This window comes from Bos indicus, chromosome 14 (genome assembly GCF_029378745.1).
Source record: "Bos indicus isolate NIAB-ARS_2022 breed Sahiwal x Tharparkar chromosome 14, NIAB-ARS_B.indTharparkar_mat_pri_1.0, whole genome shotgun sequence".
Taxonomy (NCBI): domain Eukaryota; kingdom Metazoa; phylum Chordata; class Mammalia; order Artiodactyla; family Bovidae; genus Bos; species Bos indicus.
The window spans coordinates 19,778,304-19,803,835 of record NC_091773.1 but is presented as its reverse complement, the minus strand read 5'-3'; the positions used below and the strand labels follow the sequence as shown (position 1 = coordinate 19,803,835).

The 25,532-nt window shown below is 45.7% G+C and overlaps 1 protein-coding gene across 1 annotated transcript in view; it reads left to right on the top strand.

The window, feature by feature from the left end:
- Positions 1-25,532, top strand: part of PRKDC (protein kinase, DNA-activated, catalytic subunit) — a 126,611-nt gene that overhangs the window by 92,784 nt on the left and 8,295 nt on the right. The window contains exons 66-77 of the mRNA XM_019973745.2: positions 678-902; positions 1,632-1,740; positions 6,232-6,343; positions 12,878-13,052; positions 17,412-17,586; positions 18,204-18,385; positions 18,998-19,178; positions 19,547-19,707; positions 21,516-21,727; positions 22,811-22,898; positions 22,982-23,125; positions 24,211-24,415. Coding sequence (XP_019829304.2) covers positions 678-902; positions 1,632-1,740; positions 6,232-6,343; positions 12,878-13,052; positions 17,412-17,586; positions 18,204-18,385; positions 18,998-19,178; positions 19,547-19,707; positions 21,516-21,727; positions 22,811-22,898; positions 22,982-23,125; positions 24,211-24,415 — 1,969 coding nt within the window. The remainder of the gene's footprint in view (positions 1-677; positions 903-1,631; positions 1,741-6,231; positions 6,344-12,877; positions 13,053-17,411; positions 17,587-18,203; positions 18,386-18,997; positions 19,179-19,546; positions 19,708-21,515; positions 21,728-22,810; positions 22,899-22,981; positions 23,126-24,210; positions 24,416-25,532) is intronic.

Here is a 25,532-nt window from a genome sequence, read left to right as displayed (position 1 = left end):
AGGAAAGTGGTTGTAAAGCATTAGAGTGTTTATAGAACTTGACTCCCCCAAACTCCATAATATGGTTAAACCACTGTGCTTCCCTCATAGCTCAGTTGGTAAAGAAGCTGCCTGCAATGCAGGAGACCTGGGTTGGATCCCTGGGCTGGGAAGATTCCCTGGAGAAGGGAAAGGCTACCTACTCCAGTATTCTAGCCTGGAGAATTCCATGGACTGTATAGTCCATGGGGTCGTAAAGAGTCGGACATGACTGAGCGATTTTAACTCACTCACTGTGCTCTTAGCTAATGCTTTCAAAACAAGCAGATGCCTTTACAGAGGAATGTTAGCCTCCCTGGTGTGACCATAGGGAGAGTGCTTCCTGTTGTGTCTGCACCGCACAGAGGCCTCACTGGGCTGGCCTGGCACCCATCTGCACCGCTGCCCTCGCCCGGCCTTCAGGTCCTCACTTGGTACTGCACGTCCGGTTCTCTTTCAGCTACAAGTAGTTCCCGTTTTCCATAGAACGTGTCCCTGTATGTTTTGTGGTTATAAAATAAGCAATTGTAGATGAACTTGCTTTAAAGATCATGGCCTTAGGTTTGAAACATTAAGCGCCATCATTTGAACCTGTGAAGTGACACCACAGATGCGTGGCGGCGCCATCTCGGCATGTCACATCCATTCTTGCTCTGCAGGAGACCTGCCTGCCATACATGGTGCGCAGCAAGCTGAAGCTGCTGCTGCGCGGGGAGGGCGACCAGGCACTGCTGACCTTTGTGGACGAGGCACTGACCTCCGAGCTGCGGAAGGCCCTGCTCGAGCTCCGCTACAGCCAGGAGCTGAGTCTCCTCTACCTCCTGCAGGACGACATTGACAGGGCCAAGTATTACATCCAGAACTGCATCCAGATGTTCATGCAGGTAACCTGGGCGCGCCCGCCGGCGGTGCGCTATTCCTGTGAGCTTGGGTCGACGTGGGCAGCTCGCTGGCCACTTCCCTCGGATTCCCTGCACACCAGCCAATGGCCTGGGGCCTTTTAGTGGCTGTTTCTGATTTAGAAAGTTCCTTTTGTTTTCCCTTGGGGTTTTCTTTCTCTCCCTGGACGAGTACCTGGGAGCAGGCCCCACCCCCAGGCATCTGGGTGGGAGGTGGTCGTGCAGGAGGGTCGTGCGGCCCCGCCAGCCAGGGTCTGTCCTGCCTCTGAGGTTGGCCGTTACGTTGTTAAAGATGCATCTTGTGTAGAGTCCCTGAATGTTTGTTGTTGCCGAACATAGACATTCACTGTCTTTATTCTAGTTTTTAAACATGTTTGAGGTTGAGTAGCAGTCCACTCGAGGAAGTTTATGGAAGGAGACATGTTGGCTTCTATAGCTGGCAGTTCTGTATTATAGGATATTGTGACTTTTAAGAATTGGTGGGGAATGGAGGCAGCAGCCCCTGATTGTATTGCTCTTATTGATTTTGTTGAACCAAAATGTAATTGAAAACCAAAATTTAAAAATAAATTAGACCATTTAATTGCTCCTGTGACCACTCAGACATCCCGTGTAACTGATCTGTTTATAGGGTGGTTGCTGTTTCATGTTTAGACTGTGTTAAAATCTGAAGCAGTACAGTGACCTGTAACCAATGCTAAATAACTTTTCCAGAACTATTCCAGTATTGATGTCCTCTTACACAGAAGTAGACTCACCAAATTGCAGTCTGTACAGACATTCATAGAAATTCAGGAGTTCATCAGCTTTATTAGCAAACAAGGTAATTTTTTATTTATATGTATCTTTTGTCCTTTCATAATTAGGAAGAGTTTTGGCATCTGAGTTTGTTTGGTGATAGTACATGTTTCTTAATGTATGGGTTAGAAACTGTCTTGAGTTTACTCCATGAATGTGTGTTTTGAGATTGTTGAAATAAGTGTTTAAAATAGTCCAGTGCTCTTCCGGGCATTTAAGAAGCTTCCAGGGAGCAGACGCTGTGGTCCCCACAGAGCAGAGCAGTCCAGGAGCCCCATGAAAAATTGGGGTGATAGAATCTGCAGGTAGGGCTTGAGTTGGGTATGGTCGGAAGAGAGGGGTTCTCAGAAGGCCAGCCTGAGCCTGGGGTACTGGTGTGACTGTCCCAGGTACCAGGTGGTGAGGTGAGGCCCGGGTGGCTGTGCCCAGACCGAAGGCCTTTCTGCTGCTGCTGAGTGGGCTTAATCCTGGTGCCGATGGAAGGTCCCCCAGAGTCAGAAGTAATGTCTTGTTAATTTCATTTCTATTTCTAAAAATAACTATGAAAGACTTCTTAGAGTACCGATAAAAGTTGGTATTCAGAACCATCTACCTGACTGTTCTCTGTTTTAAATTTGGAGAATGGTTTTTCAAGTATGTATTATTAGTGGCGTATCATTCTAGGAGCTGTGTTAGGCGTATCATTCTAGGAGCTGTATTTTACCCAGTTTTATAACAGCCTATGAGATGTAGGCTCAAAAACTAATATATATCATGGCATCTGATGACCGATGCTGAAGCTGGAATACTTTGGCCAGGTGACACGAAGAACTTACTCATTAGAAAAGACCCTGATGCTGGGAAAGACTGAAGGCAGGAGAAGAAGGGGACGACAGAGGATGAGATGGTTGGATGGCATTACTGACTTGATGCGCATGAGTCTGAGCAAACTCTGGGAGTCGGTGATGGACAGGGAAGCCTTGTGTGCTGCAGTCCATAGGGTTGCAAAGAGTGGGACATGACTGAATAACTAAACTGAACTAAACTGATCAGGTTTTGTATTTATTATGTCAGCAAATCTGGAAGACCCAGATGGGGTAGTACTAAAGAATGCTCTAACCATCAGACAATTGTACTCATCTTCCATGCTAGTAAGATCATGCTTATAATCTTGCATGCTAGGCTTCAGCATTATTCAAACCAAGAACTTCCAGGTATCTAAGCTGGGTTTAGAGAAGGAAGAAGAACTAGAGATCAGATTGCCAACATTCACTGGATTATAGAGAAAAATATCTATCTCTGTCTCATTGACAATGCTAAAGTCTCTCACTGTGTGGATCATACAAACTGTTGAAAGCTCTTAGATGGGAACACCAGACCATGTTACCTGTCTCCTGAGAAACCTGTATGCGTGTCAAGAAGAAACAGAACCTTGCATGGGACAACTGATTCATTCAAGACCGAGAAAGCAGTGTGACAGGGCTGTCTGCTGTCACCCTGCTTGTTTAACCTATACACTGAGCACATCATGCGAAATGCCAGCCTGGATGAGTTACCAGCTGGAATCAAGATAGGTGGGAGAAACAACAACCACCTCAGATACGCAGATGATACCACTCTAACGGCAGAAAGCGAAGCGGGAACTAAAGAACCTCTTGATGAGGGTGAAGGAGGAAGGTGAAAGAGCTGGCTTAAAACTGTCAAGAAAACTAAAATCATGGCATCTGGCCCCATTACTGCATGGCACATAGAAGGGGAAGAGGTGGAAGTAGTGACAGATTTCCTCTTCTTGGGCTCCAAAATCACTGTGGATGGTGACTGCAGCCATGAAATCAGAAGATGCTTGCTTCTTGGCAGGAAAGCAATGACAAACGTAGATGGTGTGTTGAAAAGCAGAGACGAAAGTCCACTGTGGTTTTCCCAGTGGTCATGTACGGTTGTGAGAGCTGGACTGTTAAAGAAGGCAGAATGTCAGAGAATTCATGCCTTTGAACTGTGGTGCTAGAGAAGACTTCTGAGAGTCCCTTGGACAGCAAGGAGATCAAACCAGTCAATTTTAAGGGAGATCAACTCCGAACTGGAAGAACTGATGCTCGAACTGAAGCCCCAGTATTTTGGTCATCGGATGTGCACAGACGATTCATTGGACAAGTCCCTGATGCTGGGAAAGATTGAGGGTAGCAGGAGAAGAGGGTGTCAGAGGATGAAATGGCTGGACAGCATCACTGAAGCGATGAACATGAACCTGGGTAGACTCCGAGAGATACTGAGGGACTGAACAACAACAAATGAGACGTAGATTCTTTTTCCTCATTTATAGGGCATCAGAGATTGAGTAACTTACCTGAACAAGGTAAGCATGCTTTCTCACCATAGAAAGAAAACAAAAGCTTAAAACGTTGCTATTATTGTTCAGTCGCCCAGTTGTGTCTGACTCTTTGTGACCCCACGGCCTGCAGCACACCAAGACTACGTGTCCTTCACCACCTCCTGGAGTTGCGCAAACTCATGACCATTGAGTCAGTGATGCCATCCAACCATCTCATCCTCTGTCGTCCCCTTCTCCTCCTGCCTTCAATCTTTCCTAGCATCAGGGTCTCTTCTTATAAGGTAGCTCTTCCTATCAGGTGGCCAAAGTATTGAAGCCTCAGCATCAGTCCTTTCAATGAATATTCAGGACTGATTTCCTTTAGGATGGACTGGTTGGATCTCCTTGCAGTCCAAGGGCCTCTCAAGAGTCTTCTCCAACACCACAGTTCAAAAGCATCAATTCTTCAGCACTCAGTCTTCTTTATGGCCCAACTCTCACATCCATATATAACTACTGGAAAAACCATAGCTTTGACTAGAAGGACCTTTGTTAGTAATGTCTCTGCTTTTTAATATGCTGTCTAGGTTTGTCATAGCTTTTCTTCCAAGGAGCAAGCATCTTTTAATTTCATGGCTGCAGTCACCATCTGCAGTGATTTTGGAGCCTGAGAAAATAAGGTCTGTCACTATTTCCACTGTTTCCCCATCTACTTGCAATGAAATGATGGGACCAGATGCCATGATCTTTATTTTTTGAATGTTGAATTTTCAAACCTTGATGGCATCATCCTTTAGGGATTTGAATGGTTCTGCTGGAATTTCATTAACAGCAGCTTTATTAAGAGCAGTGCTTCTTAAGGCCAGCTTGACTTCGCAGTCCAGAATGTCTGGCTCTGGATGATTAACCACACCATCACAGTAATCTGGTTCATTAAGATCTTTTTTATACAGTTCTTCCATGTATTCATTCCATCTCTTCTTGATCTCTTCAGCATCTACTAGGTCTCTACCATTTTTATCCTTTATTGTGCCCATTTTTGGGCGGAATATTCCCTTAATGTTTCCAGTTTTCTTGAAGAGATCACTAGTCTTCCCCCTTTTGTTGTTTCTTCGATTATTAAGCACTGTTCATTGAAGACGGCCTTCTTGACTGTTGCAGCTGTATTTTGGAACTCTGCATTTAATTGGATGTACTTTTCCGTCTCTCCCTTGCTTTTCACTTCTCTTCGTTCTTCTGCTATTTGTAAAGCCTCCTCAGATAACCACTTTGCCTTCTTGCTTTTCTTTTTCTTTATAGTGGTTTTGTTTGTCACCTCCTGTACTGTGCTTAGTTCTTTAGGCATACTGTTAACTCGATCTAGTCCCTTGAATCTGTTCATTACCTCTGTTGCGAATTCATATGGGATTTAAGTCATACCTGGTTGTCCTATTGTTTTTCCAGTGGTTTTTTTTTTTTTTTTTTTTTTAGTTTAAGCCTGAATTTTGCTATGAGAAGTTGATGATCTGAGCTACAGTCAGCTGCTGGTCTTGTTTTTGCTGACAGTATACAGCTTCTCCATCTTTGGCTACAAAGAATGTAATCACTTTGATTTCAGTATTGACCATTTGGTGATGTCCACGTGTAAAGTCATCTCTTATATTGTTGAAAAAGGTTATTTGCTATGACTAGTGCATTCTCTTTAAATATTAGTGTTGTGGAATTTAGAAGCCCTTGAGCCAGGTTGTTTGGGGACTTTTGTCATGGTGACCTCACGTGCACACCAGATCTGGGTTGGTGGCCAATCCTCCATCAACGGACGAGTCTCCCCCTCCTCTGGGCACTCCCACGAGTGGCACGAGCAGGTTCGGTTGTCCCGCAACGATTCATATTAGATTTTGTAAACAAGAAAATTGGTTGCAACCCCATGAATAGCTTGTCAGTTTTCAGTGCTTTTTAGATTTTCGGATTGTGAGTGAGTGGAGCATTGTGATTGTGGACCTGTGGTGAGTGTAAAAACTGTGCATGTTTATGTCCTCCTCTTTCCTTGATGGCCTGAAGACATTAAGTTTTCATGCCAGAATATATTAAACATGGTAACTTTGTGCTCCTGTTGTGAACAATAGGGCCAAGTGTTGTAATTTGGACCAGGAATCTGAACTAAGTTTCTGTTTACTGATGGCAGCTCACTTTGTAAGGTGGTCTGATCATTGGGCTGTTGGCCACACTCATACCATAATGTCATTTTAGGTAATTTATCATCTCACGTTCCCCTGAAGAGACTTGTGAAAACCTGGACAAATCGATACCCTGATGCTAAAATGGACCCGATGAACGTCTGGGATGACATCATCACGAATCGGTGAGATGTGATCCCCCAAGTTGATATGATCTCTTTTCTGAAGTTTCCAGAATTGTTTTTCTCCCAAACTGTGGTTGAGCAGTGTGGAGTCTGAGCCTTGCGTGCGCCCGTTTCCACTGAGGTTGTCCATCAGCAGTCTCCCTGCCTGTGTGCGATCATGTCCCCTGTCCGTCCTGTGCTGGGTGGTGAGCTGTGGATGCGCTCGGAGGTGAGAGAAGGCGGGGCGGCCCCTCTGCTCCTGTCTCAGGGCTGCATGACGGGGAGCGACACCCCAACTTCTCAGCCCTGTTATGCACCATATGCCTCACTTCACCAGGTCTGAGGCTCTCTGCCTCCCTTGTAACAGCCCTGGGTGGTCCACAGGCAGATTCTTGCCACACGTATCCATGGGAGGAGCAGGGCCAGAGAGGCTGTGAGCTGTTTTGTGCAGAAACACAGTCAGCGGGACTGAAGGACTGTGACCCCACAGTTCCTCTTCCTGCCATTGGACCCTGTTTCCTCTGGTACTACAGCTTTTCAAAGATTCTCTTTTAATACTTTTTGTTTTTCAAACTTTTTTACTTTTTATTTTGAGACAATTCTGTAAAAAAAAATAACAAGAAAAGTGGCACTCTCCTGTATGCCTTTTTCTCAGATTCATGGTTTTTTTAAACATTTTAAATAGATGGCTGTATTAGCCTTTTTTTCTTTCTCTCTACATATATGTACTTATTTTTGGAACCATTTGAGGATAAGCTACACACATCTGCTTCTTTACCTCTTTGTTTATCAGTGTACCTTTCCTAAGAAAAAGAGTATTTTCTTAGAATCACAGTACAATAGTAACTTCTCTGTTTTCACTTTAATGTACAGCCTCAATTTCAGTTTTGTCATTTCTCCATTAATGTCCTGTAAAGCATTCTGGCCTTTAAGACAGGACGCAGCAGCATCGTATATGCATTTATTTAGCTGATATGTCTTCTTGATCTCCTTGAATCTGGGACAGTTCTTCAACTATCTTTCAGGACACTGATGCTCTGGAGGTGTTTTCTGTAGTTTGGGTTTAGCTGTATGTTGTCACGACTGTCCAGGTGAGATGCCCATGGTGGGAATGCGGCTGAAGCAGTGTGTGCGTCCTGCGGCATCCCTCCTAGAAACACAGAGTGTCCCCTGCCCTTCCTTTCCTGGGGGCAGTGGTGTTGGCTGTCTGGTTAAAGCAGTGTCCGGCCTTCCCGGGTGTCAGGCCTGTTTTCTCCTCTGCACCTAACGGATGACAGAGGAGGTGCTCTGCGACACGCTGGTCCTGCTCGATGAGGCCGCCGCCTCCACACTGGGTCTGGATGACCTTGGACAAAGCAGCCTTGGCAGTGCTGTCCAGTGACCATCGTCTCCCCCTGCCAAAGTGCCCGTGTTTGTCTGCACCTTGTAGGAAGCCCTCCTTCTCCCCCACCTGTTTATCTACTCATTTACTTAAATTTTAATTATTAGTATATAATCATGGAATCAAATTTTATTTATGGAATATAATCCATTCCTGTTCTTCTTTATTTCATGTTCAGAATGTCTCAGGTTTAGTTACTGGGAGACCTTTCGATCTGGTATTCCAGGCTCATCTTGCAAAATTATCCTCCTGTATTTTCTTCTAGAAATGTTATGGTTTCATTTTCTATGTCTAGGCCTGTGATCCAGTGAAAGATGATCCTGTAGATGGTGTGAGGCAGGGGTACAAGTGCACTTTTTCCATGTGGATATCTGATTGTGTAGTCCCATTTGTTCAAAAGTCTTAACTTTTTTTTCATTGGATTGCCTTGGCACCTTTTGTGAAAATCAGTGGCCATTATATTTGTGGGTCTTTTTTTGAATTCTCTGTCCTGTTTCTCGATTTTTATGCTTATCTTTTTACAATATCAAACTGTATTCATTACTGATGCTTTATGCTGCTGCTGCTGCTAAGTTGCTTCAGTCGTGTCCGACTCTATGTGACCCCATAGCAGCCAACCAAGCTCCCCCGTCCCTGGGATTCTCCAGGCAAGAACACTGGAGTGGGTTGCCATTTCCTTCTCCAATGCATGAAAGTGAAAAGTGAAAGGGAAGTCGCTCCGTTGTGTCCAGCTCTTAGCGACCCCATGGACTGCAGCCTACCAGGCTCCTCCGTCCATGGGATTTTCCAGGCAAGAGTACTGGAGGGGGGTGCCATCGCCTTCTCCGGATGCTTTATAGTAAGTCTTGAATCAGATAGGGTGAGTCCTCCAACTTTGTTTCCCTTAATGAAAATTGCTTTGTTTCTGTTAGGATACTTATATTTATATATACTCTTGAATCAGATAGGGTGAGTCCTCCAACTTTGTTTTCCCTAATGAAAATTGCTTTGTTTCTGTTAGGATACTTATATTTATATATACATTTTAGAATCTGTTTATCAATTTCTACCAAAAAAAGAAAAACAGAGTTTGGTTGGACTTTTGTTGACTATAGATCAGCTTGGGGAATTGCTGTCTTAACAGCATAGAGTTCTCTAGTTCAGGAATGTGGTATGTCTCTCGGTTTACTTAGGTCTTATTTAATTTCAAAGATTTGTATTTTTTCAGTATGGAAATCTTAGATGTCTTTTGTTAGATTTGTTTCTAAGTATGTGTTGTTTTTTCAGCACTGTTGTAAATGGATTTTTTTTTTCATTGTATTGGTATTTTCCAATTATTTGCTGCTCATCTACTGATTTTCTGAAAGTTTTTTTTTGTAATGAAGAAATATTGAATTTTGTCATATGCCTTTTCTTTGCATCGTTTAATTGAACGTGTTTTTCTCTTTTTTTCATGTATGTGTCTGTTAGGTCAGTATTGTCTATAGTATTGTTCAAATCTGCTATTTCTTTACTGATTTTCTGTCTGGATGATCTATCCATTGTTGGTGGTGGAGTATTAAAGTCCTAACAATAGTTGGATTGCTGTTTATTTCTCCTTTTAGTTCTATTACTGTTTGCTTTGTAGGTGTTTCGATGTTGGGTGCGTAAATATTTGTAATCGTTATATTTTCTTGACAGATTGGTAGTTGGCCCCTTTATCCTCGTGTAATGACCTTCCTTGTATCTTTTTACTGTTGTTAGCTTAGTTTGCTCTGATAGAGTAGAGCTATGCCTGCTCTTTGGGGTTACCATTTACTTGAAATATCTTTCCCTTTACTCTGTCAGTGTGTCTCAGAGCAAAGGTGAGTCTGTAGTAGACATCATATCGTTGGATCTTTTTTGTCTTCTGACTGTGTCATGTGGCTTGTGGGATCCTAGTTCCCTGTCCAGAGATGGACCTTGGGCCAGGACAATGCAGGCGCCAGATCCTAACCACTAGACCTCGAGAGTTCTCCCTGGATCTTGTTTTTATCCATTCAGACATTCTGTGTCTTTTGCTTGAAGACTCTAACCTGTTTACATTTGAAACAGTTATTGATGGGTAAGGACTTACTGTTCCCATTTTGTTACTTGCCCTCTGACAGTTTTGTGGGTTCATTACCCCTTTTTGCTTTCCCTGTTCTTTCTTGTGTGATTTGATGACTTTTTGTCTACTGAGTTTTGACTTCTTTATCACATCTTTTGTGTGGCTACTACAGGCTTTCCTTTGTGTCTAGCATGTGGCTTACATAAACTATCTTGTAAAAGGATTCTCTGTGCTGCCTGGATTCTCTGATCAGGCTTCCTGGGTTGTTGGAACAGGGTCCTGTGCTCAGCAATAAGGTAGGGTACTGTTGAGGGGAGGGGACAACTTACCATTTGGGGACCCAGATCAGGTGGGACTGCACACCAATTCCCTGGCCAGACAGGGCCACCAGTTCCCTCTGAAGACAGGACGGGAGAGACACTGGCCAAGCTGTCTGCTGCAGCAGTGCTGTGTGCTGGGCTGCTCCACAGCCCACATGTTCTTGTGCGGCTCCCTGGGTAGCTGAGCTGAAGGCTCTTCCACAGGTCAGTTCCCGGCCCATGTGGGGACACCCCGTAGGCCCCTCAGCTGGCAGGACTCTTGTTTGGGAACCAGATGCAGCAGAACCATGCGCCAAGCTACATGGCTCTGTGGCCAAACCACTGACCTGGCTCTGTCCACGCCACTGTCCTGGCTCTGTCCACAGGCAGGGCCTCCTGCTGGGCTGTCCCATGCTGCTGTGAGCAGGGTCGCAGGGTGGGCTCTGCAGGCGCCCGAGCTCCAGTTAGGCTTCCCAGTACGGTGGCTGGGGCTGTGAATTACCTTCTCTGCCCCTGCAGAGGACAGAACACACTCCAGGACTGGCGACACTCATTGTTTGGGTCCTGAATCAGGCAAACCTGCACCCTGCCCAGCTCCCTGGTCAGACTGGGCCAGCATCTTGGCTCAGGTACATAAAGCCACTGGTTAGGATTTCTGTTCAGGCACCACTGGGAGCAGGGCCCTGCCTCCCTGGATCCATTGGTGGTTGCTGTAATCCCCTCAGCTTTTCTGTCATGGTCTGAGCCCTGAGACCCCTAGGAGGTGAGAACCACAGCCCTGAGAGCGGGCATCCCCTCAGTCTCTGGGGGTACAGGCTTATTTACAACTCACCGTTGTGTTGGGGGATTTTCCCAGGAGTGTCTTGTCCGTGAATGTTGTTTGGTTTTCCTGTGAGGGGACCAAGGTCAAGAATGACCTGTGTCACCATCTGGATAATGTAGCTCATCTTTGCTGTGTTTTTGGTGTAATATGTTGCTTTTGATTCTGAAGTAGATGGTGCATTTGAAGGTAAACCTGTGTGGTTATGGTGATCTCTTTTCCAATCTCTTTTCCATATTCTTGGTTTGCTAACATTTTGTTAAGAATTTTTTCTGTCTGTATTCAAGTGGGAACTAGTCTGTAATGTCTCCCTTTTTTGTAATGTCTTTGTTAGGTTTTGATGTTAGGGTTATGCTGGCCTCATAAAATGAGTTAGGACAAGCACCCTTCTCTCTTTTTTGAAAACAGTTTGTGTAAGATACTTCTTATTTCCTAAATATTTGATATAGTTCATCAGTGAAACTGTATATACCTGGAGGTTTCCTATGGGGCAGCTTTTTGATAGTATATGTCATTACTTAAGTAATATAGAGCTGGGACCTCCCTGGTGGCCCAGCAGCAAGGGCTCCATGCTCCCGGGGCAGGGGGCCAGGTTCATTCCCTGATGGGGGAAGTAGGTACCACCTGGTGCAACTAAGACCCAGCATGGCGAAATAAATAAATACTGGGGAAAAAACACCTTTCTGAAGACAGATATATAGGACTATTTAAATTTAAATTTTCTATTTCTTTCCATATCAATTTTATTAAATTGTATTTTTCCATTTCATGTCAAATTGTTGGCATAAAGTTACTCATATTATACTCTAATGTTATTATTTGTGGTATCTGTAGTGGGAGATCCTTATTCAGTCCTGATATTGATGATTTGTGTTTCTTTTTTTTCTTCATCAGTTTCTCAATTTTAGGTGTCTGTCAATTCTGCTGATTTTCTCAAAGGATCTGCTTTGCTGATTTTATCATCAATCTGTTTTCTGTTTCGTTTATTTCTGGTTTCATCTTTAGTATTTTCTTTCTGTGTACTTTAGACTTAGCTTTTCCTTTTTCAGTTTCTTAAGGTGTAAACTTTGATCATTGATTTTATGCTTTTTTCTTCAGTATATTTAAAGTTATAATGTTCCTCTAAGCACTGCTTCAGCTGCACACTGCAGATTTTAGTATGTTGGTTTTATATTTTTATATTTTATATTATCTTATAGTTCAAAATATTTTCTCATTCTTCTGTGATTTCCTTTTTGATCCATAAAATAGTTATAAGTGAGTGTCTGTGTCTTACTGAATTAATTCCTCGTGGTTATAAACATACTGTATGGTTTCGGTCTCTTTAAATTTATTGAGTCTTGATCCATGGCCAGGCATATGGTCTATTTTAGTAAATATACCATGTGTACTTGAAAACCCAATGTACTCTGCAGTTCTTGGACATAATGTGTATAATTTTCAATTAGATCAAGGTGGTCAATTGTGTTTTTCAGATCTTCCATGTCTTTAGTGATTTTTTGGTGTGCCAGCGTTACTGAAAATTAAAACACTGCAATACAATCACAGGAACCAAATCAGATATGTATAAAATTGGCCATATGTGTAACACAGCCACTGAGAACAGTGGTTATAACCTGCCTACCACTTGACACTGTCTGACTTTGGGAGGAGGACCTTAGATCTGGAGACAGAAGAGAAAAATGGTTTTGACCCAACACCGATGTGCTGTCCCTTCATTAAGAAGGCAGGTTATGAGTGTAAATACTGTACTTTGTGGAGGTGGAGGCAATAGATGATATCTGAAAAGTTAAAATATCCTCGGTGATCTTCAGAGGATCCTCAGAGTTGGTTAATAAAAATGGAGATTAAGTCCAGTTCCGAGAGTGTAACATTAACCGTCTAAAAAATGAGCAAAATTTCAGTAAGTGTAGAATTTCTGTCTAAAGGCTATCCAGTAGCTTCCTGTATGTCAGAGATTCCTTTCACAAGTCCGGCATTAACTCTTACTTTTCTTTGTTTCATGTAGATGTTTCTTTCTCAGCAAAATAGAGGAGAAGCTCTGTCTCCTTCCAGACAGTGAAGGTGCGAGTGAGGACGGGGCCGAGATGGACTCACAGGCTCAGGAAGAAGACGCACGGGCCCTGATCACGAGCTGCAGCTTCTCCATGAGGATGCAGATGGCTGAGAGCGCGAGGAAGCAGGTGGGCACCAGGGCCACAGACTCGAGCTGGCGGTCTCTAAGCCCAGCTCCTCTTAAAAAGCTGATGCTTAGAGGTGATGGAGTTGTTCGTATTTCTTAAGAAAGTAAGCTTGAAGAAAAATTAAAGTTTTCCAGAAAGCCTCTAAAGTTTATTATTCACTTGTCAGTCATTTCAAAAGGATTATTTTCTGTAACTTACAAAGAAAATAGGCCTAACATCAGGTTTTCTCTTCTTTAACAAAGTGAGTGCTTGCCAGTTTGTTACAAATTGTATTGTATTGTATTTAAGTTTCAAATTGTATTTTGTGAAAAATATGTCCTTTGATAAGATCCTTAATTTATACAAGTGTGCTTTATTTAAAAGTGGCATATTAACATTTTAAGTATTAAAATTTTCATGTAATCATATTTAAATGTACTAGGGGAACTTTCTGTTTTAATGACCCTATGTTGATTGCTGTTATAAAGCAAAGAATATTATGCCAATAATAATTAGTATTTCTGTTTTGTGGGTTTTAATGCTCTTGTATAATGTTTTTCTTTGAGGTAAGTATTATATGAGGAATTTTTATATTTTCAATAAGAAAAAGCCCAGCCTGGAACAGCCTGAGTGAACAAAGGAGCTGTATCAACCCCTAAATTGTGTTTTAGAGGAGCACGATTTCAGATGCTCTCAAATTCGCCACCGAGGAGGATCTGTCTCCTGTCCCAGTCTCCCCTGCCACACACAGACGAATCTTGTTCTTTGTGACTCTGGTAGCTCCAGGCTTCCCTTGGAGTTGGAAATGCTCTTGATGTTTTGTGTATTGCTTTCCCACTGCGTCTTTCTGAGATTAGGTAGTCTCTCCATGACTATTTCCTGCAGAAAAGAAAGAAGATTCTCTTTTTCCAGAAGGTCCTGGCCATTTCTCCTTCTGTCTCCTTAGCTCTGGGTGCAGCAGTAGTGGCTGTGGTCCAGGGCATGCAGCTGAGGTGATGCACGTGGCTTCTCAGCAGGAAGCGGGGCACAGCGGGTGCTTTCCACTGCTGGGGGGGCACAGGGTTGTGGGGGAGAAAGGCTCCAGGGAGAGGAGGCACCTGGGAATGGTAGGAAAGAAAGGTGCTGAGATACATTTTTAGATAATATCCCAAAGATGAGAAACTGGGAACTGAAGAGCCTGCTGTGAGGGGAAGGCTATCCCGTGATGCTGGTTTGAAGTGGACCGTGAGGCTTGTGGCCCCAAATTAGGTACTGGAGACTCCAGGAGGTCCTGGAAGGTCTTGAACATGCTGGTGGGAACAAAAACTGTGTTCAAGAAGACCAGAGATGACAGGAGTGATGAGGGCGACCTGGACTTCTGGTCTGAGTGGTTGGAAGGGTCGTAACACACTCTAATGTCAGTGTCCTTGAAGCTTTGGCAGAGAATTAGATTTAAGAGATGTCCATAAAACAACCAGATAAAAAGTAGAGAAATTGTACATTAAAAGCTTCTGTACCTCAAGCAACACACTAAAGAAAGTGAAGAGACAACCCACACAATGGGAGACAATATTTGGAAATTGTTTATCTGATAAGCGTCCTCTTATCCAGAATACATAAATAACTCTTTACGACTGAACAACAGAAAGTCAAACAATCTAGTGATAAAATGGGCAAAGGATCTGAATGGATGCTTCTCCCAGGAAGACACTCAAGTGGCTAGTACACACATGAAGAACGCAGCACCACGCGTCGTGGGAGGAGGCGGGTCAGACCACAGCAAGGGCCCACCCACCACCACCCTCGGGACGGCTGGAGTAGAGGTGCACCCTGCGGTCACCGGTCTGGCAGCTCCTGCAAATGCCATGTGACTGTAGTTCCCTCCTCGGAATATACCCACAGGAAAGCAGAGCTTAGGTCCACACGGAAATTTGTATCTAGGGGCTTTCAGTTCAGTTACTCAGTCATGTCCAACTCTTTGCGATCCTGTGGACTACAGCATGCCAGGCTTCCCTGTCCATCACCCATTCCCAGAGCTTACTCAAACTCATGTCCCTCGAATTGGTGATGCCATCCAACCATCTCATCCTCTGTCGTCCCCTTCTCCTCCTGCCTTCAGTCTTTCCCAGCATCAGGGTCTTTTCAAATGAGTCAGTTCTTCGCATCAGGTAGCTAACGTATTGGAGTTTCAGCTTCAGCATCAGTCCTTCCAATGAATATTCAGGACTGATTTCCTTTAGGGTTGGCTGGTTTGATCTCTTTGCAGTCCAACGGACTCTCAAGAGTCTTCAACACCACAGTTCAAAAGCATCAATTCTTTGGCACTCAGCTTTCTTTATAGTCCAACTCTCACATCCATACATGACTACTGGAAAAACCATAGCTTTGCTAGACGGAATTTTGTTGGCAACATAATGTCTCTGCTTTTTAATATGCTGTCTAGGTTAGTCATAGCTTTTCTTCCAAGGATCATATGTCTTTTAATTTCATGGCTACAGTCACCATCTGCAGTGATTTTGGAACCCCAAAAAATAAAGTCTCTCACTGTCCATTGTTTCTGCATCTATTTGCCATGAAGTGATGGGACCAGATGCCATGATCTTAGTTTTCTGAATGTTGAGTTTTAAGCCAACTTTTTCACTCTCCTCTTTTACTTTCATCAAGAGGCTCTTTAGTTCTTTGCTTTCTACCATAAGGGTGGTATCATCTGCATATCTGAGGTTATTGATATTTCTCCCAGCACTTTTGATTCCAGCTTGTGCTTCATCCAGCCTGGCATGTCGCATGGTGTACTCTGCGTAGAAGTTAAATAAGCAGGGTGACAATATACAGCCTTGATGTATTCCTTTTCCAGTTTGGAACCAGTCTGTTGTTCCATGTCCAGTTCTAACTGTTGCTTCTTGACCTGCATACACATTTCTCAGGAGGCAGGTCAGGTGGTCTGATATTCCCATCTCTTTAAGAATTTTCCAGTTTGTTGTGATCCATACAGTCAAAAGCTTTGGCATAGTCAATAAAGCAGAATTAGATGTTTTTCTGGAATTCTCTTGCTTTTTCGATGATCCAATAGATGTTGACAATTTGATCTCTGGTTCCTCTGCCTTTTTTAAATCCAGCTTGAACATCTGGAAGTTCTTTGTTCACATACTGTTGAAGCCTGGCTTGGAGAATTTTGAGCATTACTTTGCTAGCATGTGAGATGAGTGCAATTGTACAGTATTTGAACATTCTTTGGCATTGCCTTTCTTTGGGACTGGAATGAAAACTGACCTTTTCCAGTCCTGTGGCCACTACTGAGTTTTCCAAATTTGCTGGCATATTGAGTGCAGCACTTTCACAGCATCATCTTTTAGGAATTGAAATAGTTCAGCTGGAACTCCACCACCACTAGCTTTGTTCATAGTGATGCTTCTTAAGGCCCACTTGACTTCACATTCCAGGATGTCTGACTCAGCGTGAGTGATCACACCATCGTGGTTATCTGGGTCATGAAGATCTTTTTTGTTTATTTCTTCCATGTATTCTTGCCATCTCTTCTTAATATCTTCTGCTTCTGTTAGGTCCATGCCATTTCTGTCCTTTATTGAGCCCATCTTTGTATGAAATGTTCCGTTGGTATCTCTGATTTTCTTGATGAGATCTCTGCTGCTGCTGCTAAGTCATTTCAGTTGTGTCCGACTCTGTGCGACCCCATAGATGGCAGCCCACCAGGCTCCCCCATCCCTGGGATTCTCCGGGCAATAATACTAGAGTGGGTTGCCATTTCTTTCTCTAATTCTATTCCCATTCTATCGTTTTCCTCTATCTCTTTGCATTGATCACTGAGGAAGGCTTTCTTGTCTCTCCTTGCTATTCTTTGGAACTCTGCATTCAGATGGGTATATCTTTCCTTTTCTCCTTTGCCTTTAGCTTCTCCAGGGGCTTTATTTCCATTCAGATTAGCAAAGAACATTATTTGAAATAGCCGAAAGGTGGCAACAACAAAGCTGGAATGTGTATCAGGAGGAGGTGGGTGATAAACTGTGGTTCACCCTGCGAGAGAGCATTGTTCAGCTGTAGGGAAGAGTGGGATTGTGAGTCAAGTCGAAAGTTGTCTGCTGATTTGACTATACCAAGGGTCCAGAAGAGGCAGATCCAGAAGCAAAAGGCCATGGTCGCCAGCAGCTGGGGAGGGGAAACCCCTTTGGACAGGGCTTTCGTGGTTGAGGAATGTGTTGTGAACTTGGTGGCAGTGACGCTCTCCCAGCCTCCCTGGAGTGCATGTTGTGGCTGCGACTGTCCCTACGGTAAACACAGGGACACCCCGTGGTTTCAGCTCAGGTGATGGGTCTCTGCTTCCTGCTGGATTGTGTGCTGCGGGCCCCATCTCATCTCTCTGCTTCCTCTCTCTCTCTCTCGCAGAACAATTTCTCACTCGCCTTGAAGCTGCTGAAGGAGCTGCACAGAGAGTCGAAAGCCCGGGAGGACTGGCTGGTGATGTGGGTGCAGGCCTACTGCCGGCTCAGCCACAGCCGGGCCCGGGCCCAGCGCCGGCCCGAGCAGCTGTGCACGGCGCTCAGGACTGCGTCCCTGCTGGGTGCGAGCTGCTTTCTGGGCGGCGCACGTTCTGCATCCTGTCTTCTCACCTCTTCTTTGTGCTGCTCTATCTGACATTTGGGAACTCAATTTTATAAAAATGTTTTAAAAGATAATTTTATTTGTTTTTGGCTGTGCTGGGTCTTCAGTACCACACGAGCTTTTTTCTAGCTGCAGAGGATGGGCTCTGGAGCACTCGGGCTTCAGTCACTGTGACATACGGGCTCAGTAACTGGCTCCCTGGCTCTGGAGCACACGTTCAGTAGTTGTGGCCATGGGCTTAGCTGCTTCTTGGCATGTGGAATCTTCTTGGCTCAGGGATGGGACCTGTGTCTCCTACATTGGCAGGCAAATTCTTTACCACTGAGCCACCAGGGAAGCCCTGTAAAATTTTTCTTAAATGTTTATTAGGTATTTGGAGCCAAGGTACTTTGTATCCTAATAATACTATTAAGTATGACTTTTGGAGCTTTTATTTCTTTAAAGTTTAAGTTTAAAATGTTCTTTTTAACACTTAGCTAAGTTTTGGGTGTAATAGTTTAATTATGACTATATTCTCTTTAATTTGTGTTTTTACTCACTTCTAAAAAATTTGTGTGTGTGTGTGTAATCCAATAGCTGAGAACACATTGAGCACAAGCACCCTGGCTTCCCGTGACCATCACGTCCTCCTGGGTACGACCTACCGGATCCTAGCCGATGCTCTCTGTGACGAGCCCACCTGCCTTGCTGAGATTGGGGAGAGTAAGGCCAGGAGTGTCGTGGAGCTGTCTGGGTCCAGCTCGGAGGATGCAGACAAGGTAGTGAGGCTGGGGACCTGAGCTCCTTGTGTCGTGTGTTTGTCCTGCCCGTGACGGTTCTGCTGCATGAAAGCAGCATCAGGTCTTGCTGTGTGCTTTTAACACGTAGCTGGCAGTTACACGCAACTGAGTTTGCCACTGGGCTGGTGACACGCTCCATGTGCTTCCTGTTCATTCGGATAACAGCCTTCCTTTAGTGTCAAGAATGAGGAGTCTGTGTTGATCCCTGCGGACAGTTTTTCCATGCACTTTGCTGTAATCTTGCCACCCATCGTTATCCAGACACCCCACTAGCTTGTGGGGAAAACCAGCTTTTCTGCTTTTTTGTGTAGCAGCTGCTCTGTTGGCTTTTTTCAGGTGATTCTGTATTATCAGTAATTCCCATGTGCTCCTCATGTCTCTTGTGTCCCCAGCCCTTCCTCAGCCCACTCTGGGGCCTGGGGGCCCACCTCGTGTTGTCTTTCAGGTCCTGAGGTTGTATGAGGCTCGTGTCTCTCCTGGTCTGGCACTAACAGCTTTGTGTTCCCTGGTGGCCCATGGGGCCCAGGTAGGGAGGAAGGTCCTCAGGAAGCTCTGGGCCCACTCACAGCTGTCGGGGTCTCTGAATTCCAGGTCATGGCAGGTTTATACCAGAGAGCGTTCCACCACCTTTCTGAGGCCGTGCGGGCAGCAGAGGAGGAGGCCGGGCCCTTGGCACGGGGCCAGGGCCCTACAGCCGGCGTGACCGTGGCTTACCTGACACTCGCCGAGTTCTGTGACCAGCAGCTCCACAGGCAGGAGGAGGGCATGTCCGGTGAGCCTCATGTTGTGTCAGCGTGCAGTTTGTTTGAGCGGCAGTGACACGGACACACCCTGTGGCCTGCCTGTGACCGGTGGCAGGCTGTCTCTGTCCCTCCGTCTGCTTACCTGACGCGAGTATGACCGGCTCCTGTGGCCGCCCTCCTGTTGCAGCCCAGGACTCAGATGGCTTCACCCAGGAGTAGGGGTCAGCCCCTGAGCGAAGCCCTCACACGTGGCCCAGGACCGCCTGCTCTGCTGCAGTAGTTGCTGCAGAGGGAACATGATAATTACAACATGCAAGCCCCGGGAAGTGAGCGTCAGAGTCGGTCACTGTGTCTGCCTGGGGGTAGTGACCACATCTCCCCTCTTCTGTCCCACTAGTCCTTGGGTCTGCAGAGCTGCTCACGTATCCAGCCCTTGTGGTGGACAAGATGCTGAAGGCATTGAAGTTTCACTCGAGCGAGGCCCGGCTGAAGTTCCCCCGGCTCCTGCAAATTGTCACACAGTATCCAGAGGAGACGCTGGGCCTGATGACCAGAGAGGTCAGTGTGTTCATTCCAGCAGCCGGAACTTGATAGAACTTATGTCCAGACACGCACCATGTGTGGGGCATGGGTGATGGCTTTTCCTAACCACCGCTTTCTGCTCCATCCCAGAACATGTGTCAGTGAAACGCTGAGAGTGAGCTCCCAGGCCCTGCTTTCCTCTGGGGGTGTTGGTGTGAAGACTCCGTCTGCAGGGGGACCCGAGGGGCAGAGAAGGGGCGAGGCTGGCACATGACCCCCTCTCCCTTCAGGGCCGAGCCTCGTCTGTCGCATCCCGGGCCTTATGCTCAGCTCACTGTTTGGCAGTGCCACATTTTGGCAGGGGACGTTTTGGGAACCAGCCCACCACACCCTGCATCTCAGCGACCCTGAGGGCTCCTGCGAACATCCCACTCCCCTGCTCATGTCCTGTGCTGGCCTCTCTGCTGGGGCTGCGCTGGGGCAAAAGGGCGGCAGGGTCCTCAGAGAGGCTCCTTAGTGACTTCTGTGGTGCTGTAACTGGAAAACTAGGCCAGGCTTTGAATTGACAATGTTCAGAAAGGGTGACACAGCACTGTTAGCTGGGCACAGCAGGCTTGTAGATGGTGCTGTCACCGAGCTCAGAGTCAGTGCTCTGCGCACTTGGATGGGTGAGCATTTCAGTAGGTGCAACACAGGAAATTAAGGTCAATTTAGTATGCAACACACAGGCGTTTTTCTTAAAGATAAGTAAAGAAATTTCAATAAGTTATTTCATTTTTCCCCAAATCATATTTATATATAATAAAAATAACATCTTGAGTTTGTGTGGAAACAGAGCGGTGGGTCTATATCAAGACCCTTGAGAGGGGCAACTGGCCTCGCGCTGCGGGTTTCCTAAGCTGCCCGCCCTCCCTCGCTTTACACCAGTGTTTCAGGTGCGTCAGACTTTATCCTGAAACAAACGGCTGGAAAAGCTTTGGAGGAAAACCTGAGCGAAATTTTAAAATGATCTTGAAGTTGAGAGACAACAACCAGGGGCTATAAAGGAAAATAATTTGATGCTCCTAGCATTTAAAAAACAACAACAACAACTGTATACAAAGTTTAAAAGAAAACTCAGAGAAAGATATTCGCAACACATAGTGGAGATGGAGAGCAGTTGTCCCCGGTCTCCAAAGTAACAGACTAATAGAAAACAGCAGATGCTCGCGTGGTTAAAGTATGTGAGGCCAAGACGCGCAGGCTTCTAAAAATGAAACATGCAAATTACAATCAGATGCTTTTTCATTTCTCAGATTGACAATAAATTTTAAAAGTTGATTGTCCTCAGTGTTGGAAAGGATTTTGGAAAAGACTTAGAGGTGAACATTGGAAAAATCTTCTTGGAGGAAAATCAGTGATTTTTACTGTTAACATTAAAAGTAAGCAGAGAGTTAGGAATTTCTCCTGTGGGCGTATAGCACAGGTACAAAGAGATAAACATGCAGGGATGAGCCCTGTAGTATTGTCTGGAAAGCAAGACATGCGGGCACCCTAAAAGTTGCTGATGGAGCACAAGTGAGATGACGTGGGATACAGTACAGCTGGCGGAAGGAATGACGTAAATCCAAGGAGAATCAGCGACAGCGGTTCTGTCTGCTTCCCTTCTTATGAAGAAAGGGGCCGTGTGAGTGCCCAGAGAAGGCTCGTGGCGGGTCAGAACCGAAAGGGCAGGAGAAGGCCAACCTCCATCAATGCGTCTGTCTGCTTTTACGCTGACAATCGCAAATGCAGCTGTGCTTTGTTGTTGGACACACAGCCCCTGTGTAGGGAAAGAACATTAAATGCCCTGCTCTGTGTTGCAGATCTCTTCTGTCCCTTGCTGGGAGTTCATCGGCTGGATTGGCCACATGCTGCCCTTGCTGGACAAGGAGGAGGCGGTTGCCATCCAGCGCACCGTGGAGGACATTGCTGACCACTACCCGCAGGCCATCGTCTACCCGTTCATGATAAGTAGCGAAAGCTACTGCTTCAGAGACACTTCTGCTGGTCATAAAAACAAGGAGTTTGTGGCCAGGTGACAGAAAAATTAGGTCGCTCAAACACTGAAAGATTGTAAAAATGACTGTGGGCCAAGCAGACACACGGACGCTTATGTTTGTCCTCAGATGAGTTAGCGCCGCCCTGGGGCGGGAGGCCTGGGCATCTGCAGGCTGGGTGCATCCACCTGGAGTGTTACTTGTTGTAGAATTTCTTTCCTTTTGTAAGCACAATTCATCTCACAGTGTTGGTCAGGAGAGGGTTGCGCTAAATGCTAGTGATCCCTTGGTTGAGACAGACTCAAGATGCATTCTGAAATCAGTTCCTGAAGTTGTTCTGAAATTGAAAGTCTCTGGGAAGCCCCTCTTAATTAGGACTTGCAAAATAGCCCAGATGTTATCCTTTTGGCTCCTTCAGTTGATTGGTGAGTGAGCACACAGGCAGTGGTGTTTCGCTTTAGAAAGAGGACTTTGGTAGACACCAGTGTCGTAGCCGGCCTTCTGTGTCAGGAGCTGATGTGCCTAGTTATTTAGAGTGGTGAGCTTCTGAGTGGCAGTGTGGGGGAGTGCAGTGCCCTGATGGGCTGGCCACGCACCCACCGCCCCATGACGCCCACCACCCTGTGGCACCCACCTCTGTCTCAGCAGAGGCAGCTGTAGCGTGATCAGTTCCTTAGAAAGAGAACAGTTGCAAGTTTGTTGAGAAAGGGACCTTTTAACCACAGAAACTGTATGTGTCAGTTTGTGTGCATCAGAATGTGGAGGATTTGCTTTCTTTTTTTTAATAAGTATCTTTTTTTTTTTTTTTAAAGTTCATTTACTTATTTGGCTGCACTGGGTCTCAATTGCAGCATGTGGGATCTTTAGTTTTAGTTGCAGCACGTGAGATCACGTTTCCCGACCAGGGATTGAACCCCAGACCCCTCGCATTGGGAGCATAGCATCTTAGCCCCTTGTCCCACCATGGAAGTCCCTGTTTTAATTTTTAAATTGCTCCTTCCCTGGACTAGGTAGCTGGTTAAATATTTTCTTATATATAAATATAGTTATATACACATAAAAATTGTTGGCCTTGATCTTTGGAAGACGTTTGAGCACCTAAACTTTAATTTTTGTAACAGGATTAAAGCTAAGCTGGATCGAGAAGGCGTGGTTCAGGATTTCATTAATGCCCTGGAGCAGCTCTCCAACCCTGAGATGCTTTTTAAGGTGAGGTGACAGCTCCTGGCGTAACTCACGGAACTCAGTGCGACTTGCCTGTGGTCCCGCTTGACGTGTCTTTCTCTGCGCAGGACTGGATGGAGGACGTTAAGGTTGAACTAGGGAAAACACCTGTGGATAAAAAGAACATTCAGAGAATGTATGAGAGGATGCATGCAGCCCTGGGAGACCCACAGGCTCCTGGCCTTGGGAGTTTTCGAAGGAGGTTTATCCAGGTACGTGGATGGCAGGCTCCTCGAGATTACAGAGTCGTGTGGAGACCAGGGCTTATATTTGCTGGTTCGTTGATAATTCTGGTTTTAAAATGTCTGTTGCGCTTGTAAACTTTCATTAGATCTGTGACTTTCTGGTAGATATTGATGGCATGTTTGTAGGTCAGATAGTGGCACATTTATTACATTCTGTTCTTCATGGCTAGATTCTTAGATGTACAGGTTAAGTGTGGTTTAATCTTCTTGGTTCTCAGAGTGATCCTGGATACCACACATGTCTGCACCATCACCACTCAGAATCCCAGATGGCAGGTGGATGGACCGCAAGGCTGGCAGGGTTCAGCAGAATTTGGGTGTGAGGTCAGGCAGGGGCTGGCCCAGGGTCGACCAGAGAGGGCAGCAGAGTAGGTGCTGCAAGCGGTCACAGAGCAGCCTTCTGAGGAGAGGAGGGGCCCACCCGCTCCTCCTGTGGAGGGCTCCTGCGGGGTCATACCCAGGTCAAGCCCGTTGTCACTCTGCACACTGGGTTTCCTTTCCCTCCTGCTGAGCCCATCAGCTCTGACCCAGAAACTCTGGCCTGACTGGGTCGAGTATAGCCTGCTGCCCGCCTGGGCAGAGCCCCTATAGAAAGAAACCTTGCTGCAGCTGCAGCCACGGTTTGTCCTGAGGTTGGTTTCTATTACCTGGGACCATCCATCTAGAACTTTCTACTTCATCACAAATCAACACATAATTTACATCAATTAAAAGGTTAATCCACCAGAACAGAGTTGAAACATTCAAGGAAAGTGAAACTGTTGATTAAAGGCACAGGAAAAAAGCAATGTAACTGAGTACCTATTTGTTATAAAGATTTATAAACCTAGAACCTTTCCAGGCGTCAACTTCACATTATTATTAAAGATAAATTAGATGGACGTGTGTATACTACTGTGTATACCATAGGTGACTGACGAGAACCAACGGTATGGCACAGGAAACTCTCCCCAGTGCTCTGTGGTGACAGCAGAGACTAACACTGTGAAGCAACTGTACCCCAATAAAAAAATTTTTTTTTTAATTTAAGGTAAGTTTATTATTACTTTCAGGCTTTTGGAAAGGAATTTGATAAGCACTTTGGGAGAGGAGGCTCTAAACTCCCAGGCATGAAGCTCCAGGACTTCTACACCATCGCTGGCTCGCTACTGGAGGGGATGCTCAGGGCCTCAAATGCGCCGGGGAACCTGAGGGAATGTTCTCCCTGGATGAGCAACTTCAGGGTGGAATTCCTGAGAGCGGAGCTGGAGGTCCCTGGTGAGTTCACCTGTGTGTGGACAGCATGGCGCTGGGGAGAGTCGTGCCAGAGCAAGAGCCTCTGTCTCTAAGAGGGTGAAATCAGAATCATGACAGTTTTCTTTCTTTTTTTGAAAAGATTTTAAATTCCACATGTTTTTCATCATGAAAATCTGTAGTTTCTATGGTCAGTACACTTAAGCACATTACAAGTCCCGTCCCATTCCTGAGGACGAGTGCTCAGCTGGCCCCCTGCTGTCATGGTAGCTAGTAATGTCCTCAGAACCTGCCCACGCTTTGCCCTGCAGAACTTTTCTTCAGAAATAAAATTCAGGCAACCCCCCGAGATGCTGTGTGTTTTATTCCAGCCCCTGCAGCAGAGCACATCAAAGCAGGTGGCTGCCCAGTGACGCATTGTAAGTGCTGTGTTTATACCACACTGTGCAGTGGCCTCCTGTCTACAAAACAGAGTACATACGAAAGTTGAAACACACTGTTTCTGAAAAACGCCATCTCCTGGCAACTCAGGGCCGTCACCAAGCCTCCATTTGTAAAAACGGCAGTGTCTGCAGAGCAGTGAGATGCAGTGTGCCTGCACCCTGCTTCTCTGGAGACGTGCTGGTCCCACCTGAAGTGAGGGGGGTGATGGCACCTGACATGCCTTCAGGAGGGGCTGGGGACTCTGCAAGCAGGCGGCAGCAGGCTGGCCAGATGTGGGCACTGTGATCCCCACATCCCTTCTTCCCCCTGGAATTTGCCAGACAAAAAATGTTATAGTACAGTGACTTGTATCCTTACTCCAGTGGGGGGAAAAAAGATTTGGAGAAACACTTCTCTTTGTTATTATTAACAGCTATGCATCCCAGACTGTGAGTTTCAGGAAGAACGTTGAAGCATAGCCTCCTGATACACAACGTGACTAGAATCGGGGCTGAGGTGGGGGTGGGGGGCTCGCCCAAGGCCCTGTCTCCCCATTTGCTTCTGCTCCACCAAATAGGAAGCAACATCCATTAGTCAAACGAGAAATAACAGCATTTTTAAAAAATACATCCACTGAAAATTTTGAGTAACATTTTTCTCCTATTAGACTGGGGGAGGGGGATGAAGTGGGGTGTGAAGAGCATGTGCTGTCCCTGCG